The sequence below is a fragment of the Hypanus sabinus genome, chromosome 20 (assembly GCF_030144855.1).
Source record: "Hypanus sabinus isolate sHypSab1 chromosome 20, sHypSab1.hap1, whole genome shotgun sequence".
In the NCBI taxonomy this organism is placed as follows: Eukaryota; Metazoa; Chordata; class Chondrichthyes; order Myliobatiformes; family Dasyatidae; genus Hypanus; species Hypanus sabinus.
Genome location: NC_082725.1, coordinates 1,867,799 through 1,893,653, shown reverse-complemented (window position 1 = coordinate 1,893,653; position 25,855 = coordinate 1,867,799). Strand labels below are relative to the sequence as shown.

The window sequence follows — 25,855 nt, the reverse complement described above, 5'->3', positions numbered from 1 at the left end:
TTAAAGAGTTGTGTAAATAGTAACGGAGAGAAGAGAAAGCCACAGTCTATTCCATTCACATGTAGCACAGTTTGGAATCCAAAATGAGCTTAAATTAATAACTAACACCTATAAGAATCTTTTAAATTGCCACCACTATTAAGATAGATGTGGGCTAATCATGAATTTTGATTTGGACAATTTCTACTTAATTTAAAGAAACATATTTTAAGATTATGTTTGCTTTGCTCATTTTTGGTTAAAAATAGCTAACAGCTATTTTCAGGAGAAAATAAATTGTTTCAGCCTATTGCATGACTAAAGTACTTCTGAATCATACTAGTCAGCATGACACAAAAGGAGGGTTTATAATTCAGCAGTTAACAGTTACCAGAAAGGAATGACATACATGAAAGATCAGCAGCAGTATGGGCTCTTTGGCTAGGATGAAAAGATAATGTCTGTAGAAATACCAATTCTGTGATTGAGAAAATGACAAAAAGACAACGATCACAAGAAATGGTGACAAGCCCTAGCTTTAGTTTTTTTTAAGTAATGCAAGAGCTCTCTTAGCCAACCACATTCCATAATGCATTCTGGATCATACTTGACAAAACAGAAGAACATAGACTTAGGTTTCATTCTCACAAACTGTCTTCTAATTCCTTCAAGAAGACAAACAATAATTATGCTGGTTAACAAATTAGCACAGATCCAAGTGATAGAAGAGGGAGATATTTAAAGGTATAGTGGAAGCCATCCAGAATTGCAGTTTACTGACCGGCCACAATAGCTCTAACACTAAAGTCGCCTACCTCACTCCTTAGCCTATCTGCCAGGTAGTGCTGGAGGTTGTCATGCAGCATCTTGGCATATGCCATTGTACTGAAAGTGCTTATACAAATGCAAGACACTTTCAAAATAGGGATAAAGTAACTGATAAATGTTTATCCTTAGAAAACGGAGTCAAGAACAGTCATCAACATCTTCACTCTACTGTGAATGCCTGCAAGGAAATGAATCTCAGGGTAGCATTTGGTGACATGTACGTACTTAGATAATAAATTAACTTTGAACTTTTGAATTACTTGATAATGATATCAACTTGCAATCTGTTGACTTTTTCAGAATAGTAAGTACACAGGGATTGCCTATATTCAACTTGAACTCAAATGATGCAGGCAGAAACGGTGAAGAGATAAAATGGTGACAATTCAAGGCCAGAGATCAGCTTAAGTTGTTCTTTACAAATATCAAATGGGAGGAGGACTCACTACATTTTTGGAATAGACTGTAGCTACGTATTAACTGCTAACACCTGAAGGATTTCATCATCTGCAAGTATTACAGAAATTATATATTACTTGATGCAAACCTTCAGGTGAAACATTCAAGAGAGATTTAGTTAACCAATAATTTTATGACCAATTAGAAGTTTGAAATCTGAAAAAAAAATTTACTTTGCATCAAAAAAGCTTAAGACTTGAATATATGTCTGTAAACTAGATACTTGAAGGCAAATAAGAATTTCATTGCAACTTATTTTCCTTCACTTGATATGTATGGGTACAAACACCAGCTGTAAAAAGTTAGAAAAAAATTAAAATAAATTACATTTATAAGAACACTTTCCCTTCAGTTATTTATATAAAATGCCAAAATAGTGTACTATAAACAAAATCTAGAAAGAATATAAAGGCATGAGATAAAACAGAGCTTTCCTGCCTCTGCATCTGATGTAATGTTATTCAATTCTTATCGAAGCAACCAAGAAAAGATTTAATCCTCAATGTATTAGTATACCCAATTAACCGGGACCCATTGTGGCTCGATAAAGAGTTTTTCTATTGCAGTCTGTAGTTTCTGAAAAGCCTTGTCCAAGTTATCATTGACAATGGTCAAATCAAAGTAGTGGCTATATGCTCGCTGAATTCGAGCACTTTCATCTACTGTCTTTTTCAAGTCTGTGTCCTGCGAAAAAAAAAGATAAATAACCGCTAAAACAAATAGCTCATTTTTTGTATATTAACTTCAAAATAGGTTATTGATTAACTTCAATATGAAACATGTGAAAAATGCATAAGACGGGTATGGAGAAAAAACAGAGTGAAAAGACAATTACAGAGGGAAACATGCTCCACAACACAGTTACAGTCACTCCATGACACAGAGTGAAAAGACAGTTACGGAGGGAAAATATGCTCCACGACTCAGTTACCAAAGATTAATAATATGATTAAAATATCAATTCGAAAATCAACTTTACAGAACAAGTTGCAATGACTGTACACAATAAATGTAAATGTAATGGGGTAATAGCAACAGTTTTCTGCACATCAGTCATAAAGTGAAATAAAAGAGTGGTGTAAAATTGAAAGGTGCAAAATTTTAAGGAGCCCTTACTGTTAGAAGTTTAGTTGTGATGCCAGCATCAATGACAGCTTTGTGCATGGCACGAAGTGTTTCTAATTCGGGAGCAGCAACAAACACAATATACGGCATAAATTCAGCTGTCTTCAATATCTTCAGTGCCTGCAAGTAAATCAAACACATTAAAAGTGTATGGCAATGTATTGTTATGTTTGCTTGCCAAGAACTACTGATAAGACATGAAGCCAGGAGACAGGACAAAACCAGAACTCGAAGTACTCCTTTATTAAATAAAACCATGCAACCACAAAATCTCAAACATAAATCTCAACTGTACATCCCAAAGCACGACTATTTAATAACCAGTATATAAACAAGCACGAGGAACAAACTGAAAGACTTAATATAGCAATGGATCAGGCTAATCTTAGGGGTAACATAATGCACTATAATATTCCTGAATGCTGGGGTAATTGAAGGAAGTAATCATGAGAATTATTCCTATTCTAACCAGGAAACTCTGGTTGGAAAGAGTCTCGGTCAGGTGTGATGCCTTCCATGCTCAAAAGTTTGCTGTCCTGGGATTTCACACATGAAGGTCACATGTTAGGCCACACTTGGAGTACTGTGTCCAGTTCTGGTCGCATCAGTATAGGAAGGATGTGGAAGCATTGGAAAGGGTACAGAAGTGACTTACCAGGATGCTGCCTGGTTTAGAGAGTATGGATTATGATCAGAAATTAAGGGAGCTAGGGCTTTACTCTTTGGAGAGAAGGAGGATGAGAGGAGACATGATCGAGGTGTACAAGATATTAAGAGGAATAGACAGTGGATAGCCAGCGCCTCTTCCCCAGGGCACCATTGCTCAGAACAAGAGGTCATGGCTTTAAGGTAAGGGGTGAGAAGTTCAAGGGGGATATTAGAGGAAGGTTTTTCACTCAGAGAGTGGTTGGTGCGTGGAATGCATTGCCTGAGTCGGTGGTGAAGGCAGGTACACTAGTGAAGTTTAAGAGACTACTAGACAGGTATATGGAGGAATTTAAGGTGGGGGGGGGTATATGGGAGGCAGGGTTTGAGGGTCGGCACAACATTGTGGGCCAAAGGGCCTGTAATGTGCTGTACTATTCTATGTTCTAAGAGAAAAGAAGATAAGGATGCCAATAAAACCTTTTTCTAGGAGATGTCATCAAGGAGTAATGGAGAAAGTAATCAAGAGCAGAGGGGAAGCAGTGGATTAAGAAAGGGTCATTCTGACCTAATAACTTCACTGTATACTCCTTGTCATTTGTTCAAAATAATTCATCAACTGCCCAGAATGATAGGGTTCCTAGTCAATATCTCCTACCTTCACCACTGCCATCATCAAACACATTCTGCTTTGGTTTCTCCTATTTAATAATTAACAGGAAAATTACATTGATTAGGAGTAGCTTGGTTGGAAGGTACATACAACTCATTGAAACACTGATATTGCAGCTTCTCTTGGGTTTATTCATGATTAAAAGGCCATTGTAAACATCAATTTCTGTCAATTATTTTTGAGTTGGGAGGAAAAGCCATCCAGATTTTATAAATCTTTTAGTTGCGGCAATATTATCAGACTTAAATTCCTGCTTTCCCTCAAGCACTCTTCTGTCATTATGCAATTAGTGCGGCTAATTTCATTGCTAAATTGCTGATATACTGAGCTTTCACATTATTTTACCTGTGGATTAATATCCAAAATGCACATTCGTCCTGTGTGAACAACCTCATGGATGGAGTCGATCTTTGTCCCGTAAAGGTTTCCTTCATACTCCCCATGTTCCAGGTATCTGCTAGCTTTGATGTCTACCTCCATTTCTGCTCTTGATACAAACCTATAAGCATGCCCATCCTGTTCATCATCTCTCGGTTTCCTTGAAGTAACTGCAGTAAATATGAAAAACAAGTATTTTAACACAGCAAGTAGAAAGTTTTATTTGATTTTGCAAAACTAGCACGGGTAGAAGCAACATCCTTTGGAGGTGATAGTCACTGTGACATAGCATGGGAACAGGCCTCTTGGCTCTAAGCTTGCACTGACATCAAGTGCCTATTTAAATTCTTGGAGTAGGTTAAAAGGTTGGCACAACATTATAGGACAAAGGGCTTGTACTGCACTGTAGTATTCTATGTTCTATAATATATAATTGGAACAACCTCCAGATTGAAAATCAAAGGTTGATTTATGTGATTATTTGTGTGGTAGTAGTTTATATTGGTCTTCAGTTTTCTGTGTTTTCTTTCATGTTGTTGATTGGCAGGTTGGGGGTTTGATGTCCTTGTGGCAGGTATGTAGTTTTTATACAGGTGAGGGTAAGGGATTTGATGTCTGATGTTCTAGTTGGTGTTTTTTCCAGGTGGGGGATCGGTTAGTTTCTTTGTGTGTGAGAGAAGGGTCTGGAGTTTGATGTTATTGTTGCCATTTTTCCCCCTTGTGGGCGATATGTTAGTTTATTTGCAAAGGAGGGGTTGGGGGCTTGGGGTTTGCAAGTTTTTCATTTCTTTTCTTTTTGGGGGGGGGGGTTGAGGTCTTTTCTTTCAACAACTTCCATGGTTTTTTTGTATTTCGTGGCTAGCTAGAGAAGACAAATCTCAAAGTTGTATTCTGCATAAATACTTTTTCAATAAAATTAACCTTTGAAATCCAAAAGTCAAACTCGATGGCCGGAGCCCCAAATCTGTGAAACTCTGCAAATCCGCTGTAGAATTCAAGACCGATGGCCAGCGCCCCAAGTCTGCGAAACTCTGAGTTCGCTGGAGAAGTTGAAGGCTGGAGGTCTGTCCAAGAGGTAGAGGACTGTGTGTATACTAAGAAGAAATGAGGTTTGTTTTGCTGTTGTGGACTTTATCACTTGGTATGTTCTGTTTTGTTGTATTTTGTGTTTTTCTGCCGAGCACAGTGGGCATGTTATGTTGGGCCAGAATCTGTGGCAACTGTTGCAAGCTGTCTTCAGCACGTCCTTAAGGACACTGTTCATTATATGTGTCAATGTACAAATAATAAATAAATCTGAATCAGTGACATTTCTGCCTCTGCTACTGCACTAACACTGTCCAATGAAGAACAGCATCCTGAAAGGTAAGATGTCAAGAATATCATTGGAAAAATTGACATGTAAATTTGATCTAGGAGGGTTACAACTTACAAATTTTAAGAATTATTATAAAGCAAATCAACTTAGATTTATTGCATCTTTTTTTGATGAAGAAAAATCGGCATGGATTAAAATAGAATTGGGTAAGATAGGAGAAAATATACCAGAAGATTTTGTATATAAATGGGAATCCAAATGGATACGGGAAAAAAAAGAATCTCCTATATTAAGACACTTGATTGATTTATGGAATAAGGTAAATATAGATGATGAGATAAAGAAATCTTTATTAGCAAAAAGAACTTTAATTCAAAATAGGCTTATTCCTTTTACGATGGACAATAAACTTTTACATAATTGGTTCCAAAAGGGGATTAAATACATAGGTGATTATTTCGAAGGAGGTATATTGATGTCGTTTGATCAATTAAAAAATAAATATAAAATATCAAATAACACTCTTTTCTGTTATTTTCAATTAAGAGCCTATTTATGAGAAAAGCTGGGACAAACAATGTTGATGCCAAAACCTAGTGAAATAGAAATATTGATTCAGAAAGGAAGAATTAAAAAATTTACATCTTGTATGTATAATTTGATTCAAAAGCAAATAATTAAATTAGGAATTCATAAATCAAGACAAAAATGGGAATCTGATTTGAATGTTAAAATTGATGGGAAAAACTGGTCAAGATTATGTTTAGATAGTATGAGAAATACAATAAATGTTCGACTTAGATTAATACAATATAATTTTTTTTACATCAATTATATATAACACCACAGAAAATAAATAGATTAAATTCAAATTTGTCTGACCAATGTTTTCGATGTAATCAAGAAATTGGTACCTTTTTACATTCTATTTGGTCTTGTTTTAAAATTAAACCATTTTGGATAAATTTAAGACTTCTATTGGAACAAAGTACTGGAGTACAATTCCCACATAGTCCACTATTATTTTTATTAGGAGACATTGAAGGGACAATACCGAAACTTAAATTGAACAAGTATCAGAAAAAATTTATAAAAATTGCATTGGCAGTAGCCAAAAAAGTTATCGCAGTTAGTTGGAAATCTGATTCATATTTAACTATGGATCGTTGGAATAATGAAATACATAGTTGTATTCCATTTGAAAAAATTATGTATAATTTAAGAAATGAATATGATATATTTTTGAAAATTTGGCTCCCATACTTACAAAAGATAGGATTAAATACATAGGTCCTTTGAAGATAAAATTATAGTAATTGGGGAAAGTAAAAAATAAATATCAAAATTATTTTGAACTCCATGGAGCATGTGGGGATCCTCCAATATCCAGGCAATCTTTCTCTTCTTTCTTTTTTTTTCTCTTTAGATAAGGGTTGGGGGGGGGGGGGAGGGTTAGTATTATCTTTCTTACTTTTTTACTATTACATTTATTCTTTGCAATTTCTAAAATTTAATAAATAAATAAATAGAATGATAAAAAAAAAGAGAACAGCATCCTCTGTGATCAATACTCTGGAGGTCTGTGCTTGATGAAACTCCAATGCCTATGCTCCACTAACAAGAACTAGGAGCAGTAGTAGGTTATATCAAGTTCTGTTTACCACGCAGTAAGATCATGTTCACCTATTCTTGGTCTTGCATCCACTTTCCTGACTCTTTCTCAAAATCGTCTAATCCCCTACTTCAACTACCATCCACAACTGTCTGGGGTAGAGAACTCTAGGGATTTGTCATCCTGAGTGAGAAGAAAATCCTCTCCTTTCCAAATTTAATGGGCGATTTTTTTTGGTATGTCCCTAGTTTAAGATTCCTATGCAAAGGGAATCATTCTCCCAGTCAAGGCCTCCACTCTGCAATGTCCTCCCTTAATCGTGGTTCCCTCGCCTCCTCAAGAAATGCACCTCCTGATAAAAGTACCAGCTCCTTCCTTGGTTCTACCTATTTTGTCTGATTTTTCCTCCCAAGGCTGTTTTTGGGGTTAAATTACAATTTGTTGACAAACTGTAGACACTGCAGTATTCACCTAAAGCAGTGGTCGGCAACCCGCGGCTCCAGAGCCGCATGCGACTCTTTCATCTCTGTGCTGCGGCTCCCTGTGGCTTTGGAAAATAAATTATGAGTATTTAATTAAAATGTATTTTATGTTAGTTTGTTAGTTTTTGAAATGTAATTCTAAATTTGAAGATTATGGTGATCTTGTACAATCTAAATAAAATGTGTTTTTTGTCACTATTAATATACGTCACCACTGCCAATGCCTGACACCCGCCAGTGCACGATTTCTTTAATTTTTCGATCCAAGGTAGGCTAACTATGGAGAATTCTAAAAAAAGAAAAGTGACTGAAGAAAACAGAACGTTTAATGATACGTGGGCAGATTCATTTGCTTTCACTGCTGACAAGACTGGTTTACCGGTATGCTTAATATGCAATGAGAAACTAGCAAACAACATAAAGTCAAAAGTCGCAAGACATTTCCAGAATAAACACGCAGCCTTTGCTCAAAAATATCCGGATGGAGATGAGAGAAAAAAAGTCATTTCGGAACTGATGCGGAAGGTTGATCTGAGCAAAAATCATTTCAAGAAGTGGATGAAGTCTGGAAAATCAACTACATATGCTAGTTTTGTTGCCGCTCAGGAAATAGTCAGGCATGGGAAGCGGTTTACAGATGGTGAATATATAAAAGAATCTTTCATTAAGATTTCAGAACATCTATTCACGGACTTTAAAAACAAGAGTGAAATTGTGCAGAAAATCAGGGATATGCCCCTCTCTGCAAAGATTGTCAAAGACAGAACCATAAAAATGGCAGAAGACATCACAAGACAGCAAATTAAAGACATCATTTCAGCTGTGGCCTACTCTATTGCCTGTGACGAGTCTAAAGACAAAGGTGATATTGAACAAATAGCGCTGTTCTGCCGGTATGTAAACTGCCAGGCCACAGGAAGAAATGATTGAGTTGATACCTCTAAAAGGCCAAACACATCTGTGTTTGGACATCTGTCAGGCTGTCTTGAATTGTTTAAGAGCCAAAGGAATAAAGACCACCCACCTGGTGTCAGTAGCTACTGATGGGGCACCAAGTATGACAGGAGCGCACAAGGGATTTGTGGCTTTACTGCAGAAGTCGCTGGACAGAAAGCTGCTGACTTTTCACTGCATCTTGCACCAAGAGGCACTGTGCGCTCAAACATTTCCTCCAGAATGCACAGAAGTAATGGATGTTGTCATTCAGATTGTCAATAAAATAATGGCAAAAAGTTTAAATCACCGTCAATTCCGCTTGTTACTGGACGAGCTGGAAAGCGCATATCGGTGGCTGTCAAGAGGGGAGGTGCTGAAACGCTTTGTCGCGTGTCTGGAAGAAGTGAAAACTTTCCTGGGCAGCAAAGGGCTCACCTTTCCTGAGCTGGAACAGCCAGAGTGGCTGGAAAAGCTACACTTCATGGTAGACATGACAGCGCACCTGAACATGCTGAACACAGCTCTTCAGGGGAAAGGATGCACAGCCCTGCACATGTTGGAGGATGTTTTGGCATTCGAGCGCAAGTTGACAGTGCTTGCCAGAGATTTACAGAAAGGCACATTGTTTCACTTCCCCAATTTGAGAGAGTTCAAACAAGCTCACGACATGATAAATTCAGAGTATTTACATTCTGCAATCATCGCAATGCAAACATCGTTTGGGAAACGCTTCTGTGAGTTCAGAGAGTAAAAAAACACATTATCCTTCCCGGTCACTCCCCTAAGCATCGATCCATCCCTACTGAATACGACTGCATTGGCAGGGGTGAGTCAACCTGATCTTGAGATGGAACTGGCCGACATAGCCAACAAAGACATATGGGTGTCCAAGTTTAGACGTTTGACAGCAGACCTTGAAGATGTTGCCCGTCAGAAGGCCGTTCTTGCTCAGAATCACAAATGGAGTGATATTGAAAACCTCCTCAAACCGGACAAACTTGTGTTCGAAACATGGAATGCTATCCCCGACATTTATGTAAACATTAAAAAGTATGCGCTTGGAGTCCTGTCGATCTTTGGATCCACATATGTATGTGAGCAGGTGTTCTCCAACATGAACTTTATTAAAAACAAACATCGCGCACGCCTCACAGATGACAGCTTGCGATCCTGTGTAAAGATGAAGGTGACGTCATACAGCCCTGATGTGCAGACGCTGTGCGCCGAGGTCCAGGAGCAGAAGTCCCATTAACCAAGTATGATAAATATTTTAATTGCTTATTATTTTACGTATATTCATATTTTTTCATTGCTCAGTGAAATAGTCCTTTTATTTTTCATGTTGACAGCTGGCTGACGTTATTTTTGGTTTGCTGCTGGCGGACAATTTAAGTTCGGCGTTTTTCATAAATACAAGAAGGACTCAAATAGACGTTGAGTATTTCACTTAAAAGTAACCTTCAACCCAACGTCTTTTTCTCGGAGTTCAAAATGTTTTTGTTGCATGCAGAAATGTAATTTTGTTTTCTCTGCAGGAGTTCATCAATTTCATAAATGCAACACATTATAGTTTGTTTATACATAGCATAAAGGCAAAAAAAAACGTTGTATGCAGTGTTATTTCATTTTAAACGTCAAATGGGTTTTGTGGCTCCCGGTGTTTTCTTTTCAGTGGGAAACGGGACCAAATGGCTCTTTCAGTGGTAAAGGTTGCCGACCCCTGCCCTAAAGTAAAATAAAATTATCCAGACATTGCTGTTCTGGTTAACTGGTGGGAGTGTTTATCAATATCTTTAACCTCTCAGTTCGACAGTCTGTGGTATCCATCTGCTTCAAGCAGGCTTCAATTATATCGGTGCTCAAGAAGATTGTGGTAACCTGCCTCAATGACTATCATCCAGCAGCACTTACATCCACAGTGATGAAGTGCTTTGAGAGGTTGTTGATGAAATATATCATCTCCAACTGGAAAAGCAACTTGGATCCACTATAGTTTGCCTACATCACAACAGATCAACAGCAGATGCTATTTCATTGGCTCTTCACTCAATCCTGGAACATCTGAACAGTGAAAGCACTGTTGGCCAGAAGAAACTTCAGTCTAATCAAGGACAGTGGAAGAAGACAAACCTGTTTTCTTTGATTCCCCCCATTTTGTGGACTCTGAACTGAACCTTGCACCAGGATAATCTAATCAGAGAAGTTGATTGTGGACACAAGGAACTTCAGGTAATGACCTGCTAAATCAGACACCATTCTTGGATGAGTAGTTACTTATTATGTAAAATGCCAGACCTACCAAAGAAGCAATCTGTAATCTTGTTGGACTCTGTCTGGGTTGCCTCATTTAACTGGTTTGGACCAGAGATGAAAGACAAGGCTGGGGTGGGCAGAACCATGAAACAATGTTGGTTGTAGCCCTGTCCTATGACCAATAAGAAGGTGACCCAGTTAGGTCCGGTGTCCTTGAGCCAATGGGATGGATATCCACCAGTTCAATTAATGAGGAACACTGTAAGAGTCAGGAGCTCCAAATACGCAGTGGTGATAACTCCCTAGTATCCAGAGACCAACCACTGCGGATAAGGAGGACCTCACAGACATGTAAAGATTGGGACCATGAGGAACGCCTGGCCCTTTCCAGGGTAATACCTTTTTCTCTTCATTGACTGTTCCTGGAGTGTCAAGGATTCTAGTAGGGTGCACACAGGTAGATAGTTTGTGAACCCACGTGCTTTTCAGTTGAAACAATAAAAGTTACTTGTCGGTAAAAACAGATTCTCTGTGCCTCACTGATCATTATTACAAGGGTGATTTTTGTGACAGTGTATACATTAGGATGCTTTTCATTGACCTCAGTTCAGCATTCAATGCTATCACCCCCTCAAAACTAATCATTAAACTGCAAATTCTAGGCCTCAAAAGCTCCTTGTGCAACTGGATCCTCCATTTCCTCATTGCAGACCCCAGTCAGTTTGGATTGGCAACAATAACTCCCTCATAATCTCCATCAGCAAAGGTGCACCACAAGGCTATGTGCTCAGCCCCCTGCTCTACTCATTTTACACTTATGACTGTCAGTCAAAGAACAGCTCCAACGCCATCCTTAAGTTTGATGCAACATTACCATTGTTGGCGGAATCAAAGGTGGTGGTGACAATTCACCTTATAAGAGGGAGATAGAAAATCTGGCTGAGTAGTGCCAGAACAATAACCTCTCACAATGTCAGCAAGACCAAAGAGATGATTATTGACTTTAGGAGGCAGAAAAATAAGGTGTTATCATTTCAGAGGATCTGTCCTGGGTTCAATACATAAGTGCCATTACGAAGAAAATATGGTAGCACCTCTACTTCCTTAGAAATTAGCGAAGATTTGCCATATCATCTAAAACTTCGGCAAACTTCTATAAATATGTGGTGAGAGTATACTAACTGTTTGCATCATGGTCTGGTATGCAAACACCACTACCCTTGCACAGAAAAGCCTAAAAAAAAATTGATTCAGCCCAATCCATTACAGGCAAAACCCTCCCCACCACTGAGTACATTTACAAAGAATGCTGTTGCAAGAAAGCAGCATCCATCATCAAGGACCTCCACCATCCAGGCCATGCTCTCTTCTCCTTGCTACCAGCAAGGAGGAACAGGAGCCTCAGGACTCACACCAGACACAGTTATTATCCCTCAACCATCAGGCTCTTGAGCCAGAGGGCAGAACTTCAATCTACTTCATTCACCCCAACACTGAACTGTTACCATTGAACTGGACTCACTTCATCAAAGGTTCTCCATATTTATTGCTTATTTACAGTGGCATGCAGAAGTTTGGGCACCCCTGGTCAAAATTTCTGTTACTGTGAATGGCTAAGCGAGTAAAAGATGACCTGATTTCCAAAAGGCATAAAGTTAAAGATGACACATTTCTTTAATATTTTAAGCAAGATTACTTTTTTATTTCCATTTTTTACAGTTTCAAAATAACAAAAAAGGAAAAGGGCCTGAAGCAAAAGTTTGGAGACCCTGCATGGTCAGTACTTAGTAACACCCCTTTGGCAAGTATCACATTTTTTTTTAAAACTTTTTTTTTTATTGAGTTTTCAAATAATTACAGAAAGAAATAGAAAAAAAATATACCCTTCCTGCCTCCCCTTAGCCCCTCCCCCCTAACATCCCTATAGAAAAAAAAGAAGAAAGAAAGAAAGTGCCTGGATAGCGTAAGATCCCCACATGCTCCATGGAGTTCGTAATAATTTTAGTATATATATTTATTTCTTTCCCCAACTAACCAATTATTTTATCTTCGAAGCACCTATATATTTAATCCTGTTTTCTGTAAATAAGGGTGCCAAATTTTCAAAAATGTTTCATATTTATCTCTTAAATTATAAGTAATTTTTTCAAGTGGAATACAGCTGGAAATTTCATTCTTCCAACGATCTATACTTAAGTATGCATCCGATTTCCAAGTAACTGCAATAGCCTTTTTGGCTACTGCCAGTGCAATTTTTATAAATTCTTCCTGATATTTATTCAATTTGGATTTCGATTTTATTCCCTTCAATATCGCCTAATAAAAATAATATTAGATTATGTGGAAGTTGTGTTCCAATAAAACTCTTAAATTTGTCCAAAAAGGTTGAATTTTAGAACAAGACCAAGTAGAATGTAAAAAAGTACCGATTTCTTGGTGACATCGGAAACACTGATCGGATAAATTTGGATTTTATTTATTTATTTTTTGTGGTGTAATATATAATTGATGTAAAAAAAATTATATTGCACTAATCTTAACCGGACATTTATTGTATTTGTCATACTATCAAGACATAGTCTTGACCAATTTGTTTCTTCAATTTTAATATTCAAGTCACTTTCCCATTTTTGTCTTGACTTATGGACTCGTTTAATTGCCTGTTTTTGAATCAAGCTATACATACAAGAAATAAATTTTTTAGTTTTTCCTTTTTGAATTAAAGTTTCTATTTCATTAGATTTCGGCAATAACATTGTTTGACCTAAAAGTATCACATCTTGTAAACGCTTTCTGTAGCCAGCTAAGTCTTTCAGTTTTTGATTGGGGGATTTTTGCCCATTCTTCCTTGCAAAAAATTTCTAGTTCTGTGAGATAACAACACACACAAAATGCTGGTGGAACACAGCAGGCCAGGCAGCATCTATAAGGAGAAACACTGTCGACGTTTCGGGCCGAGACCCTTCGTCAGGAATTTCCAGCATCTGTAGATTTCGTGTTAGTTCTGTGAGATTCTTGGGCCGTCTTCCATGCACTGCTCTTTTGAGATCTATCCACAGATTTTCAATGATGTTTAGGTCGGGTGACTGTGAGAGCCTTGGCAAAACCTTCAGCTTGCGCCTCTTGAGGTAGTCCATTGTGGATTTTGAGGTGTGTTTAGGATCATTATTCTGTTGTAGAAGCCATCCTCTTTTCATCTTCAGCTTTTTTTTTTACAGACGGTATGATGTTTGCTTCCAGAATTTGCTGGTATTTAATTGAATTCATTCTTCCCTCTATCAATGAAATGTTCCTCGTGCCACTGGCTGCAACACAAGCCCAAAGCATGATCAATCCATCCCCATGCTTAACAGTTGGACAGGTGTTCTTTTCATGAAATTCTGCACCCTTTTTTCTCCAAACATACCTTTGTTCATTGCAGCCAAGAAGTTCAATTTTAACTTCATCAGTCCATAGGACTTGTTTCCAAAATGCACCAGGCTTGTTTAGTTGTACCTTTGCAAACTTCTGACGCTGAATTTTGTGGTGAGGACGCAGGAGAAGTTTTCTTCTGATGACTCTTCCATGAAGGTCATATTTGTCCAGGTGTCACTGCACAGTAGAATAGTGCACCACCACTCCAGAGTCTGCTAAGTCTTCTTGATGGTCTTTTGCAAATGGGGGCTTTGATTTGCCTTTCTAGCAATCCTATGAGCAGATCTCTTGGAAAATTTACTTGGTCTTCCAGACCTCAACTTGACCTCCACCATTCCTGTTAACTGGCATTTCTGAATTACATTAAGAACTGAGGAAACAGCTACCTGAAAACGTTTTGCTAACTTCTCATAGCCTTCTCCTGCTTTGTGGGCATCATTTATTTTAATTTTTAGAGTGCTAGGCAGCTGCTTAGAGGAGCCCATGGCTGCTGATTATTGGGACAAGGTTTGAGGAGTCAGGATATTTATAAAGCTTTGTAATTTGCATCAACTGTCCTTTCCTAACTATGACTGTTGTCAAGCCATAGCCCAAGCTAATTAAGGTCTAGGACCTTGGTAAAAGATATCTGAGAGCTCAAATCTCTTGCAGTGCCCAAAGTTTTGCATGGTGCTCCTTTCCTTTTTTTCACTCTAAAATTGTACAAAACAAAAATAATACACTAATCTTGCTTAAAATGTCAAAAACCTCAGACAGTCTGGATCAGACGCAGCATCTCCAACACCATCACACTGAGCACAGGGCCCCCCCCACCCCCCAGGGGTATGTGCTCAGTCCACTGCTGTTCACTCTGCTGACCCATGACTGTGCTGCAACACACAGCTCGAACCACATCATCAAGTTTGCCGATGACGCGACCATGATGGGTCTCAACAGCAAGAACGACAAGTCAGCTTACAGAGAGGAGGTGCAGCGGTTGACAGACTGGTGCAGAGCCAAAAACCTGTCTCTGAATGTGAACAAAACAAAAGAGATGGTTGTTGACTTTAGGAGGGCACAGAGGACCACTCTCTACTGAACATCGATGGCTCCTTGGTAGAGATCGTTAAAAGCACCAAATTTCTTGGTGTTCACCTGGCGGAGAATCTCACCTGGCCCCTCAACACCAGCTCCATAGCAAAGAAAGCTAAGCAGCGTCTCTACTTTCTGCAAAGGCTGAGGAAAGTCCATCTCCCAACCCCATCCTCATCACATTCTACAGAGGTTGTATTGAGAGCATCCTGAGCAGCTGCATCACTGCCTGGTTCGGAGGTTCGGAAATTGCACCATCTCAGATCGCAAAACACTGCAGCGGATAGTGAGGTCAGCTGAGAAGATCATCCTGCCATTACAGACATTTACACCACACGTTGCACTCATAAAGCAAACAGCAGTATGAAGGACTCCACGCACCCCTCATACAAATTCTTCTCTCTCCTGCCATCTGGGAAAAGGCACCGAAGCATTCGGGCTCACACAACCAGACTATGTAACAGTTTCTTCCCCCAAGCCATCAGACTCCTCAATACCCAGAGCCTGGACTGACACCAACTTACTGCCCTCTACTGTGCTTATTGTCTTGCTTATTATTTATTGTAATGCCTGCACTGTTTTGTGCACTTTATGCAGTCCTGCGTAGGTCTGTAGTCTAGTGTAGTTTTTTTCTGTGTTGTTTTTACGTAGTTCAGTGTAGTTTTTGTACTGTTTCATGTAGCACCATGGTCCTGAAAAACACTGTCTCGTTTTTACTGTGTATTATACCAGCAGTTACGGTCGAAATGACAAAAAAAAAAGTGACTTGACTTGACTCGAAAAGAATGTTTCATCTTTAACCTTGTGGCGACCCATTTCCTGGCACATCCGAACCGACTCACAATTAGATAGCCTACGGGGGTTTGCGAGCACAGAGCTTTGGAGCCTCTGCGCCATGGGGGGCAGGTTGAGGGAGGCTTAAAAGTGAGGCTGAAGATTTCGAATAAAGTTTTTTCCTTTGACTGCAGTTACCGACTCCGTGTCGTAATTTTAGCGCTGCGTGTAGCACACCGCTACAATTGGTGACCCCGACAGTCCAAACGATTTTTGGACCAGAAATGACCGACGCTGCCTCTGTTCATGCGGTTTCGTTGAAACTGCTGGGTTTCTGGAAACAGTGCCCGAACCTATGGTTCCAGCAAGCCGAAGCCCAATTCCACGTTCGCCAGATCACCTCAGAAGACACCCGCTACTACTACGTGGTGAGCTCCCTCGACCAGGACACAGCGGCCCAGGTCGCAGAGTTCGTACAGTCGCCCCCGGCAGACGGCAAGTACACAGAATTCAAAGCCCTGCTCCTCAGGACTTTCGGACTCTCACAGCGCAAGCGGGCTGCCCGTTTACTGCACCTGGATGGCTTGGGCGACAGACCTCCATCGGCTTTAATGAATGAGATGTTGTCTCTCGCCGCCGGACACACACCCTCCCTCATGTTTGAGCAGGCATTCCTGGAGCAGCTGCCCGAGGACATATGCCTGCTGCTGTCCGATGCGGATTTCAGTGACCCCTGGAAGGTGGCAGCCCGGGCGGACTTGCTGTGGAACGCCAAAAAGGTGAGCATCTGTCCATCGCACAGATCTCCCAGCCACGCTCCCGGCAGCAAACCAGTCCAGGCTCAGCCGCAGAGCCCGCCAACCCCCGGCCCAATGAACACTGGTGCTTCTACCACCAGCGGTGGGGCGCAGAAGCCCGCCCTGCAAGTTCCCGGGAAACGCCAGGGCCAGCCGCCGCTGATGGTTACGGCGGCTGGCCATCGGGATAGCCTCCTGTATGTGTGGGATAGGAGGTCGGGACGCCGGTTTTTGGTCGATACTGGGGCTGAGATCAGCGTTTTACCTCCGACGAGTTACGACACCCGCAGCAGGGCACCGGGTCCCCCCCTGAGGGCCGTGAATGGCAGCACAGTAAGGACCTATGGCACCCGTCAGGTGCAGCTACTGTTCGGCTCCAGCCAGTTCACGTGGGACTTCACACTGGCCGCTGTAGCCCAACCGCTTCTGGGTGCGGATTTTTTGCGGGCTCACAGCCTACTGGTCGACCTGCCCAGGAAGAGACTGGTCCACGCCGAGACCTTTCAGACATTCTCCCTGGGTGCAGCCCAGTTGCCAGCTCCTCACCTCGGCTCCATCACGCTGTCCGACAACGACTTCACCAGGGTCCTGGCAGAGTTCCCATCGGTTCTGGCACCGCAGTTCACAGCGGCCATGCCCAGGCACGGCGTACAGCACCACATCCCGACCCAGGGACCACCCCTCCACGCCCGTGCTCGGCGGCTTCCCCCGGACAAGCTCCGACTGGCGAAGGAGGAGTTCCAGAGGATAGAGGAATTGGGGATCATCCAGCGGTCCGACAGCCCATGGGCCTCCCCCCTGCACATGGTGCCCAAAGCGACGGGGGGCTGGAGACTGTGCGGTGACTACCGCAGGCTGAACGAGGCTACCACACCGGACCGCTACCCTGTGCCGCACATTCAGGACTTTGCAGCAAACCTGCACGGCGCACGGATCTTCTCCAAGGTAGACCTCGTCCGAGGGTACCATCAAATCCCGATGCATCCTGACGACGTCCCCAAAACGGCTCTCATCACCCCATTTGGCCTTTTCAAGTTCCTCCGCATGCCATTCGGCCTGAAGAATGCCGCACAGACGTTCCAGCGGTTAATGGACGCGGTGGGACGGGACCTGGACTTCGCGTTCATCTATTTGGATGACATCCTCATAGCCAGCAGCAGTCATCAGGAGCATCTGTCCCACCTCCGTCAACTCTGCGCCCTACTGAGTGAGTACGGTCTAACAATCAACCCCGCCAAATGCCACTTCGGACTCGATACCATTGACTTCCTGGGCCACAGGATTACTAATGACGGGGCAACCCCTCTGCCCGCTAAGTAGATGCGGTCCGCCTCTTTCCCCGACCCACCACGATCAAAGGCCTTCAGGAATTCGTAGGTATGGTCAATTTCTACCGCCGCTTCCTCCCTTCAGCTGCCCGGATCATGCGCCCCCTGTTCGCCCTGATGTCGGGTCCGAGCAAGGACATTACCTGGGACGAGGAGTCCGCCGCCGCTTTCGTTCAAACGAAGGAAGCTTTGGCAGACGCCGCAATGCTAGTACATCCCAGAATGGACTCCCCTACCGCCCTCACAGTGGACGCATCAAACACGGCAGTCGGTGGGGTGCTGGAGCAACTCATCGCAGGTCGCTGGCAACCCCTGGCGTTTTTCAGCAAACACCTGCGACCACCCGAGCTCAAATACAATGCTTTCGACCGGGAACTGTTGGCGCTCTACCTGGCAATCCGGCATTTCAGGTACTTCCTAGAAGGTCAGCCCTTCACCGCGTTCACGGACCACAAACCGCTTACCTTTGCGTTTATGAAAGCGTCCGACCCCTGGTCGTCCCGCCAGCAACGCCACCTATCCTACAACTCTGAATACACGACGGATGTCCGGCACGTCTTGGGTAAGGACAATGTCGTGGCGGATGCGCTCTCTCGCCCTACCGTTCATGCCCTTTCCCAAGGGGTAGACTTTGAGGCACTGGCAGAGGCGCAGCAGGCGGATGAGGAGATTCCGAGTTACAGAACCGCAGTCTCCGGTTTGCAGCTCCAGGACCTCCCCGTAGGCCCGGGTGAGAGGACCCTACTCTGTGACGTCGCCACCGGCCAGCCCCGTCCCGTCGTTCCGACAGCCTGGCGGCGCTGCGTTTTCGACTCCATTCATAACTTGGCGCATCCCTCCATCCGGACAACTGTCCGGATGGTTTCCAGCAGGTTCGTTTGGCACGGACTCCGCAAACAGGTCTGTGAATGGGCCAAAACGTGCATGCACTGCCAGACGGCCAAGGTGCAGCGGCACACCAAAGCCCCACCGCAGCAGTTCCATCCCGCCCACCGGCGTTTCGACCACATTCATGTGGGCCCCCTGCCAGTGTCGCGCGGCACCTCCTGACTATTGTGGACCGGTTCACAAGATGGCCAAAGGCGGTCCCGCTCACCGACACCACCTCCGAATCTTGCGCCCGAGCCCTGATCGCCACCTGGATATCTCGCTTTGGTGTACCAGCCCACATTACCTCCGACAGAGGCGCCCAGTTCACCTCCAGCCTGTGGTCAGCTATGGCCAGCCTTTTGGGGACTCAGCTGCACCACACCACTGCCTACCACCCACAGTCGAACGGGCTAGTGGAGCGTTTCCACCGTCACCTGAAGTCGGCCCTCATGGCCCGCCTGCGAGGAGCCAACTGGGCGGACGAGCTTCCCTGGGTACTACTCGGCATCCGCACAGCGCCCAAAGACGACCTGCATGACTCGTCGGCCGAGTTGGTATACGGCGCGCCCCTGGTCGTCCCCGGGGAGTTCCTACCAGCCCCAAGGGGGCAAGAGGAAGATCCCGCAGCGGTCCTGGGCAGACTATGCGAGAAGCTCGGTAACCTGGCCCCCATACCCACTTCACAGCACGGGCGGCACCCGACCTGCAAATACCTACAGAACTGTAAGTTTGTGTTTGTACGAAGGGGCGGGCATCGGCCACTGCTGCAGCGGCCATACGAGGGGCCGTTTATGGTGCTGCGGAACAACGGGTCCACGTTCGTGCTGGACGTTGGGGGGAAAGAGGAGGTTTTCACGGTGGACCGCCTCAAACCAGCCCATGTAGACCTGGCGCAACCGGCCGAGTTTCCGGCACCTCGGCGCAGAGGCCGACCTCCCAAGCAGGTTCTGGCCCAGACTGTGGACATTGGGGGGTGTATCGCCGGTTCTGGGGGGGGGATTATGTGGCGACCCATTTCCTGGCACATCCGAACCGACTCACAATTAGATAGCCTACGGGGGTTTGCGAGCACAGAGCTTTGGAGCCTCTGCGCCATGGGGGGCAGGTTGAGGGAGGCTTAAAAGTGAGGCTGAAGTTTTCGAATAAAGTTTTTTCCTTCGACTGCAGTTACCGACTCCGTGTCGTAATTTTAGCGCTGCGTGTAGCACACCGCTACAACCTTATGATTTTTGGAGATCAGTGGATCTTTTACTCACTTAACTATTCACAGCAATAGAAATTTTGAACAGGGATGCCGAAACCTTTGCATGCCACTGTATGAATGTATTATTATTATTATTATTATTATTATTGTTTTTCCCTCTTTCTCTTCATATTTGCACAATTTGTTGGGGCTTTTTTTTGCACACTGGTTGTTATCTGTCCAGTTGGGTGTGATCTTTCATGGATTCTATTTTGTTTCTTGTATTTATTGATGTGCCCTTACGAAAATGAAACTCAGGGTTGTATATGGTGACATTTATGTACTTTGATAATAACTTTACTTTGAACTGTGATCATCATGGGGAAAAAAAAGTCCATAAGAAAAAAAAAGATCCGTTTTGACCACTTATGTACTGATTTTGTCTAATCTGTGAATGCTTAACTTTCAGCAGAGGGGAGAAAACATGTTAATGCCTAGAAAATTAATTTCAAAATGTTATATTCCTATTCATTACACATCTGTGAAACCAATTTCTGTAACTTCAGTTACTTCCAAGTCTGCGGACAGATCAATTGCTAAATAAATATTAAAACATGGAAATATTGATTCATCGAGATTACACACATTTCCAAACCCCAAAGTTTTTTCTAAAACATCTTTAACATTTGGAGAGGCATAATTTGATTAGGGATAGTCAGCATGGCTTTGTCAAAGGCAAGTCATGCCTTATGAGCCTGACTGAATTTTTTGAGGATGTGACTAAACACATTGATGAAGGTAGAGCTGCAGATGTAATGTATATGGATTTCAGCAAAGCATTTGATAAAGTACCCCATGCAAGGTTTATTGAGAAAGTAAGGAGGCATGGGATCCAAGGAGACATTGCTTTGTGGATCCAGAATTGACCTGCCCACAGAATGCAAAGAATGGTTGTAGACAGGTCATATTCTGCAAGGCAGTCCGTGACCATTGGTGTGTCTCAGGGATCTGTTCTGGGATCCTTACTCTTCATGATTTTTATAAATGATCTGGATGAGGAAGTGGAGGGATGGGTTAGCAAATTTGCTGATGACACAAAGGTTGGGGGTATTGTGGATAGTGTGGAGGGCCATCAGAGCTCACAGCGGGATATTGATAGGATGCGAAACTGGGCTGAGAAATGGCAGATGAAGTTCAACTCAGGTAAGTGAGAGGTGGTTCATTTTTGTAGGTCAAATATGATGGCAGAATATAGTTAATGGTAAGACTTTTGGCAGTGTGGAGGATCAGAGGGATCTTGGGGTCTGAGTCCATAGGACACTCAGAGCTGCTGCGGAAGTTGACTCTGTGGTTAAGGCATATGGTGCATTGGTCTTCATCAACCATAAGATTTTTAAGAGCTGAGAGATAATGTTACAGCTATATAGGACCCAGGTCAGACCCCACTTGGAGTACTGTGTTCATTTCTGGTCACCTCATTAGAGGAAGGACGTGGAAATTATAGAAAAGGTGCAGAGGAGATTTACAAGGATGTTCCCTGGATTGAGGAGCATGCCTTACGAGAATAGGTTGAGTGAATTCAGCCTTTTCTCCTTGGAGCGGGGGGATTATGAAAGGGGTGAATAAAGTGATGAGAGGCATTGATAGTGTGAATAGTCAGAGGCTTTTTCCCAGGGCTGAAATAGCTAACACGACTGGGCACAGTTTTAAGCTGCTTGGAAGTAGGTACAGAGGAGACGTCAGGATTAAGTTTTTTTTTTACATAGCCAGTGGTGAGTGCGTGGAATGGGCCGCCGGCAACAATGGTGGAAGCGGATATGATATTGTCTTTTAAGAGACTCTTGGATAGGTACATGGAGCTTAGAAAAATAGAGGGCTATGGGTAACCTTAAGTAATTTCTAAGTAAGTGCATGTTTGGCGCAACGTTGTGGGCCAAAGGGCCGGTATTGTGCAACACACACAAAATGCCGGTGGAACACAGCAGGCCAGGCAGCATCTATAGGAAGAAGTAAAGTCGACATTTCGGGCCAAGACCCTTCTTCAGGACTCAAAGAAAATATAGTAAGAGATTTGAAAATAGGAGGGGGAGGGAGAAATCCAAAATGATAGAAGACAGGAGGGGGAGGGGTGAAGCTAAGAGCTGGAAAGGTGATTGGCAAAAGGGATACAGAGCTGGAGAAGGGAAAGGATCATGGGATGGCAGGCCTAGGGAGAAAGAAAGGGGGAGGGGAGCACCAGAGGGAGATGGAGAACAGGCAAGCAGTGATTGTGAGAGGGGCAGAGAGAGGAAAATAAAGGGGGGGATAAATAAATAAGGGATGGGTTAAGAAGGGGAGGAGGGGCATTAACGGAAGTCAGAGAAATCAATGTTCATGCCATCAGGTTGGAGGCTACCCAGACGGAATATAAGGTGTTGTTCCTCCAACCCAAGTGTGGCTTCATCTTGACAGTAGAGGAGGCAATGGATAGACATATCAGAATGGGAATGGGATGTGGAATTAAAATATGTGGCCACTGGGAGGTCCTGCTTTCTCTGGCGGACAGAGTGTAGTGTTCAGCAAACCGGTCTCCCAGTGTGTGTCGGGTCTCACCAATATATAAAATGCTGCACCGGGAACACCAGACGCAGTGTACCACACCAGCCGACTCACAGGTGAAGTGTCGCCTCACCTGGAACGACAGTCTGGGGCCCTGAGTGGTGGTGATGGAGGAAGTGTAAGGGCAGGTGTAGCACTTATTCCGCTTACAAGGATAAGTGCCAGGAGGGAGATCGGTGGGAAGGGATGGGGGGATGAATGGACAAGGGAGTCGCAAAGGGAGCAATCCTTGCGCTAAGCAGAAAGAGGGGGGAGGGCAAGATGTGCTTGGTAGTGGGATCCCATTGGAGGTGGCAGAAATTACAGAAAATTATATGTTGGATCCAGAGGCTAGTGGGGTGGTAGGTGAGGACAAGGGGAACCCTATCCCAAGTGGGGTGGTGGGCAGATGGGGTGAGAGCAGAGTTGATGGTGGAGGAAGGAAAGCCCCTCTGTTTTAAAAAAAAGGAAGACATCTTTGTCCTGGAATGAAAAGCCTCATCCTGAGAGCAGATGCAGCAGAGACAGAGGAATTGCGAGAAGGGGACAGCAGTTTTGCAAGAGACAGGGTGGGAAGAGGAATAGTCCAGGTAGCTGTGAGAGTCAGTAGGCTTATATTAGATATCAGTAGATAAACTATTTCCAGAGATGGAGACAGAAAGATCAAGAAAGGTGAGGGAGGTGTCAGAAATGGACAAGATAAATTTGAGGGCAGGGTGAAAGTTGGAGGCAAAGTTAATGAAGTCAACGAGCTCAGCATGCGTGCCGGAGGCAGCGCCAATGCAGTCGTCGATGTAGCTCAACGAGCTCAGCATGCATTGTGCTGTAGGTTTTCTGTTTCTAGCTGCAGAGATCAGCAGCGGACACCAGGTAATAACAAGAAAAAGGAACTCTTGTTCCCAAACATTCAAAATCTGCAGTTGCAAAGCAAAACTTACATGGGACAGTTGTTCCAAACCGCATGGGATTCATTACGATGAGCCGATTTTTTAAACTCCGTCGTCCCACACCTTGTGCTCCTATCAACACTAGAGTCTTTCTTTGAAAGGGTGGCATCCTCGCTACTTCCTCGTAGATCATAATTTCATGCCGATCAAATTCTTGTTGTTAACCAGCATAAACAAATAAAAAACAAAATCAAATGCTCATCAGTGTATATATTTCTAACAACATGGAAGGCATGCAGTGAATTGAAATCACACTGATATAATTCAGAACACACAACCTTTAGAAACAATCCCTCATCTTCACTCTGGGCACTATGCAGCTTTTCAGACTTAACACCTGAATTCAATTTCAGTTTATAATTTGACTCCCTCAGTACCACACTTTTTCTTAGACATTAGTAATAACTTCTGTTACCTTGCACTCTCACCTTCTCCAACACATTGTCAAAGGTTCCATGACACTATCCAAAGAGTAGAAAGAGAATTCACTGATCATTTCAGTTGATGTTAATTCTTTAATCAATGATTCTTTTCACAAATAGGTGGTTTCATCATTTCAATGCCATCTGTAAGGCTCAGCTATATACAACATTTTTCCTTGCCCAGTACAGACTCTTTAACTTGCAATGATGAGTGATTTTTTAACCTAGATCAGTCTAACCCTTCCTTCCTACACAGCCCTCCATTTTCCTATCATTCATGTGTCTATCTAAGAGTCTCTGAAATACCCCTAAATTACCTGCATCTATCACCACCTCTGGCAAGTGTTCCATGCACACACATCTGTGTAATAAAACCTACCTGTGACATCTCCCCTATACTTTCCTCCAATCACCTTAAAATTATGCCCCCTTTTTATTAGCCATTTCTGCTCTGGGAAAAAGTTTCTGGCTGTCCACTTGATCTTTGCGTCTTATCACCTTGTACCCCTCTATCAAGTCACCTCTTATCTTCCTTTGCTCTGAAGAGAAAAGCCCTAGCTCATCCAAACAATTCTCCTAAAACATGCTCTCTACCCAGGCAGCAACCTGGTAAATCTTCTCTGCATCTCCCTAAAGTTTTCATATCCTTCCTATAATATCACAATACAACAGATGACAGTTCCAATAACTTTGAAATAATAAGACAATGGTGTTTGTGAAAGACTAATAACACATATGTTACCCAAATTAAACACAATTTGGTTCACATTGTACTCTGTTTTGCAGCCGAGTTCAATCTCCCTAGGTGATAATGAGAGCACAAATCAACATCCAGGCAGATGTACAGTAAGTACATAGAATCCAAACCAACAAAACCTCAGCTGACACTTTGGCCAAGACCCTTCATCAAGAAAGGTGATGAAGGATCTCGACCGGGAATGTTGACTGTTTATTTCCCACCACAGTTGCTCCCTGACCTGCTAGTTTCTCCAACATTTTGTCTGTTGTTGAACCTTGAAGCGTTAGTCTTCAGGCCCCTGTACATCCTGCCTAATGACAACAATGAGAAGGGAGCAAGAACCAGAAAGTGGGATCTTTAATGGTGAATGTCACCTTAGTAATAGGTGACTTAATTCCCTCTGGTGAAGTCTGAGATAATTGATAAGCCAATTGTAAGGGCTGCAGTCTTCCTTCCATGAACGGGGCAGGAGATACCTGACAGGGAAAACAGGTGGGTAATTGGCTTGCTGAGGTGTTTCTTTCTTCTGACCTTGATGAAAAGATGGGCACCCAATGCAAGAATTGAAGATTCTTAATTCCATACAAAATGCTCTTCTCCACTTCAAGTGGTCATGGGCAAGAGGTTCCCAGAAATTAGTGCAGAAGGTGAATTTCTGCAAGGCAGTTTCAATCATAAAGCTTCCTCTAACAGAATTCAGAACAAAGCAATAATGCTCTGGCACTGGGCACTGTCCAGTGCGGCTTCCCTAAAGTCAACATGGCTTAAATGGAGCCACAGTGCTGTAGATGTTCCCTGCTGAGGTCACAGACAATGGTCCACATATTGGTCTCAAGGATTGTGTGGAGACAGTACTGAAAGTATTTTTCAAGTGCCTCAAGATGCCTGCAATACATAATCCAGAACTCAAGAGGCATTTGGTACAGCAGGTGTGACTTTGCAAGTCTGGGAGTCTGGAGCCAAGGGCTAAAAGTCTTAGGTCTGTAAATGGCCTGTCCTGCAGATGGAGGCCTGTCTGTGGATGGATGTGTGGGAGAGAGGGAAA

The 25,855-nt window shown here is 43.1% G+C and overlaps 1 protein-coding gene across 9 annotated transcripts in view; it reads right to left on the bottom strand.

The window, feature by feature from the left end:
• The window catches only part of LOC132378224 (protein PALS2-like), a 187,727-nt gene continuing 161,872 nt past the window's right edge, over positions 1–25,855 (bottom strand). For all 9 annotated transcript variants that reach the window (XM_059944941.1, XM_059944943.1, XM_059944939.1 and 6 more), the window contains 4 exons: positions 23,641–23,802; positions 4,055–4,257; positions 2,383–2,511; positions 1–1,950 (listed from right to left, as the gene is read on the bottom strand). In XM_059944941.1, the coding sequence (XP_059800924.1) occupies positions 1,774–1,950; positions 2,383–2,511; positions 4,055–4,257; positions 23,641–23,802 (671 nt within the window). In that variant the 3' untranslated portion in view covers positions 1–1,773. The remainder of the gene's footprint in view (positions 1,951–2,382; positions 2,512–4,054; positions 4,258–23,640; positions 23,803–25,855) is intronic.